At 41.6% G+C, this 13,480-nt stretch overlaps 2 protein-coding genes across 3 annotated transcripts; one reads left to right on the plus strand and one right to left on the minus strand.

The window, feature by feature from the left end:
• The first annotated feature begins 406 nt into the window (after window positions 1-406).
• Window positions 407-5,970, plus strand: LOC129357252 (cyclin-dependent kinase 1-like). The gene is given in 9 exon segments (XM_055026619.1): window positions 407-488; window positions 824-866; window positions 2,027-2,183; window positions 3,147-3,270; window positions 3,355-3,525; window positions 3,603-3,645; window positions 3,648-3,765; window positions 4,390-4,531; window positions 5,737-5,970. Coding segments are annotated over 8 exon segments (906 nt in total). The 5' UTR covers window positions 407-488; window positions 824-829; the 3' UTR covers window positions 5,851-5,970.
• Window positions 5,971-6,232: 262 nt separating this feature from the next.
• On the minus strand, window positions 6,233-13,154 carry LOC129357246 (cytoplasmic tRNA 2-thiolation protein 2-like). Of its 2 annotated transcripts, none has more exons than XM_055026614.1 (16): window positions 12,985-13,154; window positions 12,322-12,396; window positions 12,021-12,099; window positions 11,496-11,555; window positions 10,883-10,943; window positions 10,577-10,686; window positions 10,013-10,254; window positions 9,424-9,559; window positions 9,209-9,340; window positions 9,014-9,105; window positions 8,514-8,602; window positions 8,155-8,211; window positions 7,919-8,021; window positions 7,662-7,728; window positions 6,866-6,924; window positions 6,233-6,533 (listed from the first exon to the last, which is right to left on the minus strand). In XM_055026614.1, exons 1-16 carry the CDS (start codon window positions 13,038-13,040, stop codon window positions 6,473-6,475), a joined length of 1,479 nt encoding a protein of 492 aa, XP_054882589.1. In that variant the 5' UTR covers window positions 13,041-13,154; the 3' UTR covers window positions 6,233-6,472. The 2 variants fall into 2 exon arrangements, with proteins under 2 accessions (XP_054882589.1, XP_054882591.1); XM_055026616.1 differs by having other exon boundaries at window positions 12,322-12,903; window positions 12,985-13,064.
• Between the last annotated feature and the right edge of the window lie 326 nt (window positions 13,155-13,480).

Raw genomic sequence — 13,480 nt, forward strand, 5'->3', positions numbered from 1 at the left:
TGGAAAAACAAGATTTCATTAAAGAAAAAATATAGCCTATGTCATGTCTCTAGAAGAAACAATACAAGGTTGAGTTTTGGCAAAATAAGTATTTCATATTACCAGACTGTTATGAACCTTCAAAAGAAATTACCTGCTTTGTCACTTTGTTTCAAGTTGACTTCGTAATTCGGATTTGTAAGCTTTATGTTTTTTTTTTTTTTTTTGATAAAGTTGTAAAATAGTATAAATATCTCAGTCAGTAAACACATCCACCCCTTCAAACCTGTACTGTTCAAACGCTCTTACGTCGGCGCGTCGTCTCCCGCTCAACCAACAGGCAAGTATCCCACTCTTTGATTGGTCGCTTTGAAATGTATCGAGTGAACTCATTGGTGCGTTTTGAACGGCCCCTGTACTGCGGTTTATTCAAAAGGGTTTGTCAGCATTCCAGTAGCGACGGTCGGTTAATGAAGAAAGAGCTGCTCGACAAAACGCTACAAAACTAGGTATTTATCTTCGTTTCGTCATGTTAACAAATAAGTGAATGCCTTGTTTACTAGTTGGAGGCTAGACAAGGACTTTTTATTCCTCGGTTAGAAGTTTGAGAATAGTTTTAAAAGTGGAGAAAGGTTACTCTTGTTAGCATTAGGTAAGCTAACGGTAGGTGAGGAGGTGAAGAATGTCTGCATGGACGAAGAACATGTTTGTTCGTAGTTGACTGAAGTTAACTACGAACAAACGGTTTCAGTAATATCTAAGCTACTGAATCGGTTTGTATCTGATGGAACATGCTGAAATACCCGCTATTTGCCTAAATGACGCGTTTTCCCTTGTCTTCAAGGCAGTGATGGAGGATTATGTGAAAATAGAGAAGATTGGAGAAGGTTTGTATACATGGCTTTTTATTCTAAAAAAGGTAAAAGTCTACATTTGTCTTATCAGAGTGTCAGAGTTGAACTGCTGTCCTTAAAAACAGTCAGACTGCATCTGGTGTTCAATCACTAATCACTGCAGGCAGAAAGCTCCTCTGGTTTATCAGAAGGATCTTCTGTGAAGGTTTCTTCTGGGCCTGTCATGATAACAAATTTTGCTGGAAAATAAATTGTCCTAGAAGTTATTGGAATGAATGATAATATTGTTGTGAGACCATTTTCAAATAATTGCATAAAAAATGCAATTCTCAAAGATCATTGAACTTTAATTTATAATAATAATAACAGAGGAAATTAGTGTTTTTACTAACTTTGGGAATAATTTGGTGACGTTTTATAACATAAAACACTTTGATCTGCCTTATTGCTGCAATGTGTTGCCCAAGTAAAGTTGATTGATTGAAACATTTAAATATCCAAAATAAGTAAACGATAATTAAAATTAATTATGAAGTCTGTAAACAATGTCATCCTTTGACAAAAAGGGCTAGTTGAGACCAAAGCACCAGACTGATGACTTTTGTCATCTAATTTTTGATAGAAATAGAGATTAAAGAGAGAAGCAATATATCATACAAATGGAAATTGTCTGTTTTCATTTATTATGTGTCCTCGTTGCAAGTGACAAAAAGTGTTTCCATCTGATTCATCCCACTGGATTTATATGCCTCATAAAATCTCAATGCAGCGTTTCCCCCAGTGTATTATAAGCCTGGTGGGTCACAAGGCTTTACTTGTTCCCCCACCAGGATCAGCATTGCTTATTTATTTAAGTCTTTTTAAAATGCATTTTTAAGACTTTATAGTTGGTGTTCAAGTATTAATCTTCTAATCTTTCAATAACATGTAATTGTCAAGTTATATTTTCAAATTTCCTGTCAATCTTTAAAAAAAAAAAAAACAACAAACAAACTCAAAAACACGATGGGCCACTGGATGGATGACTGGCCAGCACCGAACAACCAGGCTTAGCAAGTTTATTGGGGAAAACTTGAACATTGAATCAGATCTTGTCAGGAAAAGCAGTGATTGAGTTGTTTTGATCAATAGAATTAGAATTTCGATCAGAGACGAGGTTTGTGTGTGACTTTTTCTTCTTGGTTGTTTTCCAGGGACCTATGGGGTGGTGTATAAGGGCAGACATAAGTCCACAGGACAAGTTGTGGCTATGAAGAAAATCCGACTGGAGAGCGAGGAGGAGGGAGTTCCCAGCACCGCTGTCAGAGAGGTGTCTCTGCTGCAGGAGCTCAAACACCCCAACGTTGTACGGTACGCCGCCTGCAGCTGGACGGGGTGGCGGGAGGATGTGACCGCTGTGGGGGATGTGCGGCGGCCTCATGGGTCACCTCTTCAGATGCCGACATGGCTCAGATTCATCACACAAATGTTAATGGTGTTTCAGTGTCTGCTACAAATTCTTCATAAGGTTAATTATGCATCTTTACAGACTGTATCAGAGGAGGATACACAAAGAAGCTCAGCATCAGCAAAAAGCTGCTTTGCTGGTACACTGAGCTCTGAGTTCAAATCTGACAGCCTACCAGCAGAGCAGACTTTCCACAGGGTCACAGACGGTTTCTGCTCTGCTTTCACTAAAATCACTAGTGAAATAATCCTGACTTAAAAGAGCTCAATAATTTCCATTTGCAGGATCCCTCCCCCTACTTTCTCTCTTTCTACCAAAAATGTAATAAGTCTGGTGCTTTGGTCTTAACTGGCCTATTGTTTTTATTACAGAGACTTCATAATTCATTTTTATTTGTTTTCTGTTCTGTTTATTTATATTGGATATTTAAATGTCTTCCAATGTTAAATGTTCATTAGAATTGAAAGTTTGATATTTGATGATGTGTTCTTGCACTAATATGCCATTAATATTATACCACATAAAAATGGGCTCCAACAGTAAGATTATAGTTTGTTGCAATAATTTCAATAATTTAATTGGAATAATGGAATTCTAATAATTATTTCTGGGAGAATTTATCCAGCTAAATTTATCGTGACAGGCCTACGCATAACTGTTTTATTAGCGAGGAATACCTTCGTAAAATACATTTAAACTTCAAAGGTATTAGTTTATTTAACCTCTTTTTTAAAGGAAAAAAAATATATATATATAAAAGTTGGTTTCTAATAATGCTGATTATCTCACTGTTGACATGAGAACAAATAGGATTCTAGAGCTGAAGTTTGGCACAAACCCAGGTTCGTGTGTGTGTGTGCACACAGACTCCTGGACGTCCTGATGCAAGAGTCTCGTCTCTACCTCATCTTTGAGTTCTTGTCCATGGACCTGAAGAAGTATCTGGACTCCATCCCGTCTGGCCAGTACATGGACCCCATGCTGGTCAAGGTACGTCCTGACAGGCTGACCGCAGTCTGCTGTCAGTGATGCGTCTTCCTGATTGTTTGCGTCTCCTTGTCGGGTTTTCCCCAGAGCTACCTTTACCAGATCCTGGAGGGAATCTACTTCTGCCACTGTCGCCGGGTTCTCCACCGGGACCTGAAACCCCAGAACCTCCTGATCGACAACAAGGGCGTGATCAAACTGGCGGACTTTGGCTTGGCCCGAGCCTTTGGCGTACCGGTCAGGGTCTACACCCATGAGGTGAGACGCGTCGAGCGAACTGGACCCACTCTGCCTGTTTGAAGGTTTTACTCTGATCGTAAACTGTGTGCTTCCAGGTCGTGACCCTTTGGTATCGGGCTCCAGAGGTCCTGCTGGGCTCCCCAGATACTCCACCCCTGTGGACGTTTGGAGCACCGGAACCATCTTCGCTGAGCTCGCCACCAAGAAGCCGCTTTTCCACGGAGACTCTGAGATCGACCAGCTCTTCAGGATCTTCAGGTCATTCAGCAGAGAAACTGAACAAACGGGCTGATATGACTGGAGCTGGGCGACGCATTGAGTTTACTGATTCACTCAATTTTTATCTTTAATTTTGGGAAATTTAAATTCTTTTCCCATGCAAATTCTTTTCTTGGGTTCACATAGTTCTGAGTGATTTGAGTTTTACAGCTTCTATTTATTTGGACTTTGAATTCAGGTCAACTCTACGACAAAATATTAGGGCCAGGCTGAGATTTCTTTCTTTATTTTTAAATTAAGAGCGTGAAGTCATAACATGAGGAGACTAAAGTAGTAATTTTATGACAACTCCCAACACAAAAAAATAGCAGAAAATTAAAATGAGCAATGTTAAGCATCTTCTGACATTATTTATTAACATTTATGTACGTATTCAGGGGATAAAAGGAAGGGGAAAATCGCTGAAAGTCGGTTCTGTATGAAAACAAAAAAATGTTATTTTTAAGCGTTGATATAACTGTGGGTCAGTTTTATGAAAATTAACCTGCAGGTCAAATAAAATGCTGTCTGACATGAGCGTCTGGAAAGCTGGTATTTCAGGATAAAATTATTAACAACTCTTGATATTCTTGATGAATGTCTAGTTGCATTTTTTTTTTTCAGAACGCTGGGAACTCCGAATAACGATGTTTGGCCTGATGTGGAGAACCTGCCTGACTACAAAAGCACTTTCCCTAAATGGAAGGGAGGAAACCTGTCGTCGATGGTGAAGAACCTGGATAAGAACGGCCTGGACCTGCTGGCGGTGAGGGCAATGGATCCCACACACACACACACACACACACACACTGTAAGAATTTCAACTTGTTCCCTGTATGATAAATGATTTCAATGCTTTTTGTGTGACACACATCCTGGACAATTCAAGTGAAACGCAGGCCGAGCTGCAGTTGGATGTGTTCAGTACTGATTAAATGATATCAAGGTTGTTTAGGATTTTTCCCCAGAGCTTCTTCTCTGATAAACACATCTTCCATTTCCTCTTGGATGATACTTGACTCCATTTTCAATTCAGTTTTATGTTGTAGTGCAGATTAACAAGTATTTCAATGCACTTTACAAAAACAGGAAAAATCATAATTTATACAGTTGATTCAAGCCAGTCATACAGATTCATCCGCTCCAGTTTCATCCTACTTATCAAACAAAGCCATCCTGTTCAGTTTCATGTTCAAACTGATTCAAGTTTTCTATAAAACTTAGAAAATATAATGCATAAAAATGATGTGGTCAAAATGCTCAGTTGCCTATTGATTGTACACACAGTGAAGGGCTCTATTGCACCAGTCCAGAGAGCAGCATGTCTGCAGACACTGACGGCTTGTTCCATTTGCATCATGTATTTTCTCTTTTCTACCAAAAACTAGATGATAAAAGTCTTGAGTCTGGTGCTTTGGTCTCAACTAGACTCATTCTCTGAAGGAGAATTTTGTTTAGAGGCTTCATAGTTCATTGTACTTATTGTTTCTGTTTTATTTATTTTGCATATTTTATGTTTTTCAGTTCCAGTGTTAAATGTTCATTTGAATTCTTTGACTCTATGTTCTTGCATTATTGAGCCGTTACCATTACTTTACTTGAAAATGGTCTCAAAGCAGCAATATTTATTGTAATAACTTTTGGGATAATTTATCATCCAGCAAAATTTGTAATTGTGAAATTTTTACCGTTTTGGTCAGATCGGTTGTTGGCTGGACAATCAAATGTTTACAGCAGAGAATCTTCTGGATGCTGCTAAAGTCCCACAGTTCTGAGTTAGCATAAATAACATGGCTACCATGCACTCATTGGAGTGCTTGGACAAGCAGTCCTCTTGTTCATGTGGTACAAAGTTCAATTAGAACATGAATCCAGTTGAAGACAGAAAAAAAACTCGATTAGGGAGAGGAATGAACATAAAGCCAGAGTCCATAGCGAGGTGACTCCTGTCCGTCTTCCGTCCTCTAACAGAAAATGTTGATCTACAATCCACCAAAGAGGATCTCTGCCCGGGAGGCTCTGAGCCATCCGTACTTCGATGACCTGGACAAATCCACTCTGCCAGCTGCCAACATCAACATGTAGAAACACATTATTCTGTGAACTAATAACCTGTAAATACTTGTATGTTTGTGTGGGATTTGTTGCAGACCTAAAGTTTCTAATATCTTTTCAATAAAAATGCACCTTGTGTGATTTTCTCCATTCTTTTTTTTTTGTCTATCTGAAATGTTTTGGGGTTTTTTAATCCCTTGTGGGTCAAATTCTACTTCTGTTCGGCTCTACCAGAATCTATGGACATACCCAACCTTGAGATGGCTGTCTTGAGCTAGTGGAGGTATATTCATTTTTTTATTTCAGAATATCTGCAGAATCACCAAATGATACAAGACTGATTTTTATGCTACTTGCTTAAAGAGGTTTTTTTCCTTAGATTTCCTTCAGTTAAGCCAAAACTGATTAATACCCGACTGACTGATTTAAGGTGAAAATAAACCCGACCTCGAATAAGCGGCATAAGATGGATGGATGGACTGTGGTGTACTGCTGTTTCATCTAAAGTTATGAATGATTCAAGGCAGAGCAGTTAGGAAACATGCTGATTTCAGAGAGAGGATATTTACTTTATTGATACAAATATTGAGAAGTTCTAGTTACAAGAAGTTCCACCATTAAAAAAAATGAAGCAAGTTTGATCATCTTGTCCTTAATCGTTTTCATCAGCATCATCCAGCAGAAACTTACTGATCTGCTCTTTCATTGCAGACCTGCAGAAGATGAAGGTGAGAACTCATGTGTACACTAGTAAGCAGAATAAAGGTCTTTAGAGTTCATTACAGTGGGCAGCTTTTACCAAAACAACCAACAATCATAAACTCATACTGGATTACATTTCCTAATGATGGAAATAAGGCAACAATGCAGCCAAAATACTTCAAAAACAGTTTTGGAAGGTTATAGCCCAGAATGATCAGATGGATATTCAGTTATTAAAAGGATTAATTTGATAAGTGTACTTTATAATAATTGATGAGTGACTGAAGTGTGGGTTTAAAGTATTTGATCATCTTGTACCGAGTGTGAAGGCTGAATGTCTCACCGGTTTTGTCTCCTCTGAGTCTCTGACTGGACATACTGAGGGAGATGAGTGACTGAAGTCTGAGGAAAACAGAAGAAAATGGGCTGAAAAAAGACAAACGCTTTTAAATATACTTTAATGTATCATTATGGAAATCCTGGTACTTCAGGAAAATCCTCCTTCCTGCATAGAAATAGGAAACGGAGACCAGACCAGCACATTTCTGGATCTTTAGTTCTTTTACAGAAGCAGGGTTTCCTCCCAGTGTATTATAAGCCTGGCGGGCCTCCAGGCTTCACTTGCCCCCCCCCACCAGGCTGAGCATCGTTTCTTTGTTTTAAATAGGATTTTTAATACATCAGTAATGGTGACTGTAAAGACAGATTAAGCTAAACTTATAGCTAGTTCTGTAGTGTCTGTGGCTCAGTGGGTAGATTAGTCATCTTGTAATCAGGTTGTAGTCAATATGCCCCTGGGCAAGGCACTTAAAACCAAGATGCCTACCAGTCTGCACATGACTGAAAATGTGCTGTATGAGTTCAGACCATTTGCTATATAGTTGACTCTTTCAACTGGGCTTTAGATGGTGAGAATCAATTTCCCCGTCCCTTTAATGTTTTTATTCACCTCCAGATTTTTGTAACTTAACATTTCTTATTCTTACTGACCCTACCACCTCTACTACCAGGCGTGGCAAGTTTTCTGGGGGAAACTTTGGAAAAGTACAATCTCCATTTGGTTCACCAATTAGGGGACAGAGATGACCAAACAGAACTTACATCAGGTTCCTAAACTTCATGGGACAGTTTCCACTCACCATGTCTCTGACAGTCCGTCTGCAGCTGTAGCACAGCAGGCTCGTCAGCTCAGTGGCCTCATGGTCCCTGGAAGACAAAGAGCCCACAAGAGGGCAGCACAGAGCGTGTTTTGGTGCTTCTAAAGTGTTGCAAACTGCCTCGTCCCTGTCCCTCAATAACTTGAACAGGCTGAGGAAAAAGGACAGAGACCTGATTCTGCATCCCAAGTGTCCCTCCTGTCCTGGTGGTCAGATTTTAGTAAATAATCAACTTTTACCTTGAAGACCTACAGCAGTCACTAGCCCCTCCTGACCCTCTACAGGGACTTTCAGAGGAGCAACACTGTCCAACAGTAGAAGGTGGTTCTGGTTTCACTGGAACTGTTGGAAACAAGGACACAAAAAGTCATAGGACTGATCTGACTGCTCCCCAGAAGACCAGAATGGTCCCCAGAAATGGCACCTGCTCTACGATCAGTAAGAGCATCTCAGGTGATCTGATGGAATACCTCACCTGAACTCTGAGAGAGCTGCTCTGAAATAAGCGTGGCCTGGAGCGCTGAAGCCTCTTCTGAAGATCAGAAAAAAACACAAACTTCACTGATTGGCAGCGGAGAGCCAGAGCTCTGTATAGAACCTGGAAGCCGTTTTGAGTTTATTTCTTTCCTCTGGGATGAACATTAAACATCTACATCAGACAGCATGGATATTGATTTGAAAAAGGGACGTAGACATGATGTTCAAGCTGAGCCTCAAGTCAGTGGTTCCATTTGAGCATCTGATCCCCAAAATGTCTGAGCATGCCACTGCTCTGCAGAGCAAGATGTACAAAGTTACAGTGTTAACGGAAGACATGCTGCCGCTGTGACTCACCAGCAGCAGTGTCCAGGCCACAAACACACAGCACACAGCGCTCGGCGGTGGAGGAGCTCCTGCCTGCCGTCTGCAGCTTCTCCCCGGTCCTGAAAACACGACAGGTTCAAAGGTCAAGCTGTGATTCTGCCTTCATCAGTCCAGATTTTGCTCCGTTTGTGTTCTCTCAGCAAGGAGACGTTTCAGCTCTGCTGTCTGTCATTCTCCGCTCTTCTTCACACACTTCACTGACAAAGGTACAAACTCAGAGCTCCTCCACGTCCACAGGTGGACAGCTCGTTTTAGTCAGTGATCTCATAACACTGGTTAAAAAATACTAGTTACAAGACATTTTTCCAATGTTATGAGTGAAAGTTTCAACTTTTCTGAAAAGTTATCGGTGCTTGTAAGTTAGTTTTTGTTTTATTTCAAAATATTTGAACTAAAAACCAGAGCAGAAATACTTGGTGAGATTTAGTGTTTGTGCAGTGCAGCGATGCTGGACGTCCGTCCAGACTGACCGGTAGATTGTGCTGACAGTGGAGGGGAAGTCGGCCTGCAGCGTGGTGACGAAGCTCTGGGTCAGGCGCTGGATGCTGGCCTTGTCCGGTGTCTGGAGGGAAGAACATGTCTGCCTCAGGTAATCGGGACAGAAACAGAGCCGTCCTGTTCTGAAGCAACAAGAGGAGAGCGACGGTGACCAGATGGTTCCTCACCTTTGTGTCCAGGTTTGGAATGACAACGGATGGAACCTTGAACATATGATTGTAGAAAGCTATTTCTTTAGCGGAGTATTCCCTCATGGGTCTCACTACTGTTACATCACCGTATCTGCAGTCAGAGAAGCCCTGGAAAAAAACTAAATCAGATATGTTCCATCTAAATAGGTCGGATAGGAGCCGCTGGGCGTGTGGTCTGCCCCGGTACGCACCGTGTCCTGGGCCAGCTGGGCTCCTCTGCCCAGTGAGATACTGGTGATCAGCTTCACAGCCAGTCTGGTGCAGCTGTCTCCCAGCATGAGCTTACTGTAGCCTCTGGTCCGAGCCGTGTGCACCAGCAGGTGCTGCCTTTAGGAGGAAAGTCAGTCAGGCCACCGTAGTGTTTCACCGTCAGTAAAACTATCTATTTGTTGATTGTTGCTTCAACAAATAGAGGGCAGAGAACAGAACATGGAGATGTTGCACGATCCGCACCATCAGCTCATCTGCGCAATAGCTAATCTAATTACAAATGACCAATAATAGAAGGTATACAGTGCAGCCTAGGACTAATGAAAAATCTGCATTTGCTGTGGGGGGCCTCGAATTACAATCAGATTAGGGCCCCAGGGGTCGGCCCTGATCCCAATTGCCTACTGACTTATAATCTTTGAACTAAATTATGAGAGTTATTATTCAGTCAAGACAATAACAACATTTTCTAGGAAAATAAGCCGCCTAATAACAAGTAATATTTTAGTAAACATAAACGTGTTACACTTTGCTGATGTAAATTTTAAGAAGAATTCCAGGTGATCCAACCTGAGTGTGTTCAGCAGGTCTTGTTTGGCTGTCAGGGTTTGAGCTGAGCCAATCAGCTGCTGCAGCAGCCGTGTGTGTGACTCCTGAACAGCAGGCGGCGACACACACTCCTGCTCCTCAGCCTTTCCGTCACCGCTGCCACCGCCGCCCTGCAAGAAGACATCCACAGCTGCTTTGTAGGCGGAGCCTGGTTGGTCTGACGGCGGTGAGGGAGTCAGGACGGATCCAGGGAGGTCCAGAACCTGGAAGGAGGGATGAAAACGACACTTCACAATTCATTTTATTTTTATTTCTGTTGTTCTGTTTATTTGTTTTGGATATTTAAAATGTCCTCCAGTTCCATTGTTAAATGTTCATCAGAATTGAAAGTTTATTGATCTTTGAGAATGTGTTCCTGCCTTATTAAGCCATTACCATAATATTACTTGGAAATGGTCTCTAAACAACAACATCATCTTTTTATTGCAATAACTACTGGAGCAATTTAATGTCCAGCAAAATTTGTTATGCTGACAGGCCTATCTGTAATCGTGGAAACAGGTCTGTCCCTGCGCTCAGACTGACCTGCTCCAGAGGAAGGATGCAGAAGGGAAAACCAGTTGATCTGAACATATCACACAGCTCAGATGTTGTTTTCTGTCTCATCTCATTAGGCTGGCCAAGAGCGCCACCCTCTGGAAACACACACACACGCACACACACACACACACACACACACACACACCACACACACACACACACACCACACACACACACACACACACACACACACACACACACACACACACACAACACCCCAAAGAAGATGCGTCTAACAGATTTCCTTCCCAGAGAGGAAGTAACTGGAGTTACAGAAATGATTTCATTTACCGTCGATGTAAACGATCCCAGGGACGAAGCGCAGCTTTTTATGAGCGTTCTGACTCACACCCTGAGAGGGAGACACAGCATGACATTAACACCGGTTACACACTTCAGTTTTTCACCTAAAACAGGAAAAATGTTGAAAAGTTTTAAGTGAAGAAATCTCCCAGTGGAACTATTCGTTTTATCTATATTTAATAATTATTGACTTAAAACAAGCACCTTTGTCTTGCTGAAAAGTTACTGATTTTGTCTCATTTCAAGTACACTAAAATATTTGCAATAGAACTAGATAAAGATTTTTGGTAAGACTGAGTGTTTCTGCAGTGCAGTGACAGGTTCATGTTGAGACTGGAATATTCATGGGGTTCGATAACTATACATTAATATATCTGTTTGCAAACGCCACTGTTTCACTCTGGAACTGGTTTCTGGAAAACAGTATTACGGGGACGCTTAAGTGGTGGGTTCATGTTGACGCAAACCTGGAATAATAATAATAATAATAAACTAATCCAGTCAGAGCCTAAAACTCCTGCGCTGACAGGACAGTGAGAAGAGCGGCTGGATGCAACGATACGACCCGGTTTCACCAGCAGGCTGGCTGACATGTTCACACCTCTTGGACTTGGCTGAGCATTGAGCAGGAAGAAGGACCCCCGGAGACGGCCAGCAGCACCTGCAGACAGAGGGGACGCTCAGAGTTACGACTTCCACTGAACTCACCACTACAGCTGCCAGAACGCATGGAGTTTCCAGCTCAGTTTGGACCCACTGGGTTCTGCTGGTACCTCCAGATGTGAGAGGAGGCGTTATGGTTTTATACACGTCTAGGGAACATTTTCTATATCTTTCATCATCATCAATGTTGTTGCATATTAATAGAAGCTAAACATGACATTCAAACTAATTAAAACGTGTGTGTGTTAGTCATTAGAAAACCCGACTCAACAGGTCTGACCTCAGCCAGTTCAAACCTAATCACTGCCTTCGTGCCATTTTCTTTTTCCAAAGTTTTTTGGTGGATGGAATGCCTAAAGAACAATTCTGGCTTTTAATAATAATAAAAATAAAAACATCTTCTTGACGAAATAGAAGAACTGGATTTAAAACCATCCAGAGTCAGAGTTGGTGACCTCCTCACCTTCTCTCCAGGGAAGATGACCCGGGTTTTACCCAGCATGGCTCTGAACTTGTGAATGAAGCTCTCTCTGAAACAGTTCCTGGGAAGCAAACAGAATGAGAGAAACAGGCAGGAAGCACAACAATTTCAAAACTTTTCTCATTGACGCGAGCAACATCTGTCTAACAGATCACAATTATTATGATAAACGGCTGCAGATTAAATCAGTTACAGTGATCCAAGCTGCGTCACTTACTCTCAGTCTTATGTAAACCTCGTTTTCACAGTGCCACGCTGGCTGAGTGATGCTGCTGTGTCCTACCTGCAGTATGCATCTCCTGCTCTGATGACCACAGCCGCCAGCTCCTCTTTGCATTTGACACATTTTTTCGAAGCACTGACAACAGAGAGAAAAACTGTGTTTGGTTAAAGAAGTTACATAATAAAGTGTTTTAGAAACACAGTAAAATACCACACAGAGTGGAGCAAATAAACAATCCATCTTTTTAACATTTGCCTTTGTAATGTCAGTCACAGTTTCTGGAAATCATATATCAGACAGAGACCTAAAGAGGCACTGCAAAAGCAAATGAGGTGGATAAGCAGTCAGTTATCAGACAGTCATCCAGGGCTTGTTACTGTGAGATCCTGAATTAAATGTTTTGGCATAATTACCTAATAACTTCACTCTCCTGACTACAACGTCTGATACTAATATTTCTAACATCAGCCAAAGATGACCTCAGAAAATATAAACAATATTTATTTCGTTTAGGAACAAAAACACATTGCAGAAACTTCCCTGTTGGTCCTTTTATGTGAAATGCTTGCGGCTCCGTTCACCACATGACTTCCTGCCCGTTAGAAAACATTCAACTCGTCTCACAAAGTTTCTGCAGCGTCACTGAAAAGCCAAACACCGTCTTTAAACGCCGGCGTTTTCCGTGCTGTGCTCTCCAGACGCGTGGAGGTTCACGCCGCCTACCTGGGTGGGTCCACGCGCTCCAGCTGCTCGTGGTATTCTTCTTCCACCTGACACATCGCTGCGCGGAGGGACGAGACGCGTTTCCAGCTCGGGTTTGAACCACCAAGGATCAGAGCAGGTGGTTCTGCTTCAGATGGGAGGTTTACAAACAACCACAACTCCGACTACAGGCTCTTCTTTCTTCTTCTGTTGGTTTTCCTCAAGATTGTAAACCAGCTCGTGGTGCAACACCACCACCTAGTGGACTTCAGGGTGAGGCAGCAGGCGGGTATAAATAAAGGAATACCATTTTCATATGCACCCACCATGATTTTCACGACATGTAATTAAATTAGTTTCATATTTGTTCTCTTTCAGTATTAAGTTTTCCTGTATTTTGTTAGTGTGTCAATGTAAAGGCAGATGTTTTGAAGCAAAATAAAACAGCTTATTTGCCTTACAGGTACAGCCTCATAAATATATTGGTGCCCTTTGAACCTTTTTCATTATGTCACAT

This window comes from Poeciliopsis prolifica, unplaced genomic scaffold, assembly GCF_027474105.1.
Source record: "Poeciliopsis prolifica strain line A6 unplaced genomic scaffold, Auburn_PproV2 SCAFFOLD233, whole genome shotgun sequence".
Taxonomy (NCBI): domain Eukaryota; kingdom Metazoa; phylum Chordata; class Actinopteri; order Cyprinodontiformes; family Poeciliidae; genus Poeciliopsis; species Poeciliopsis prolifica.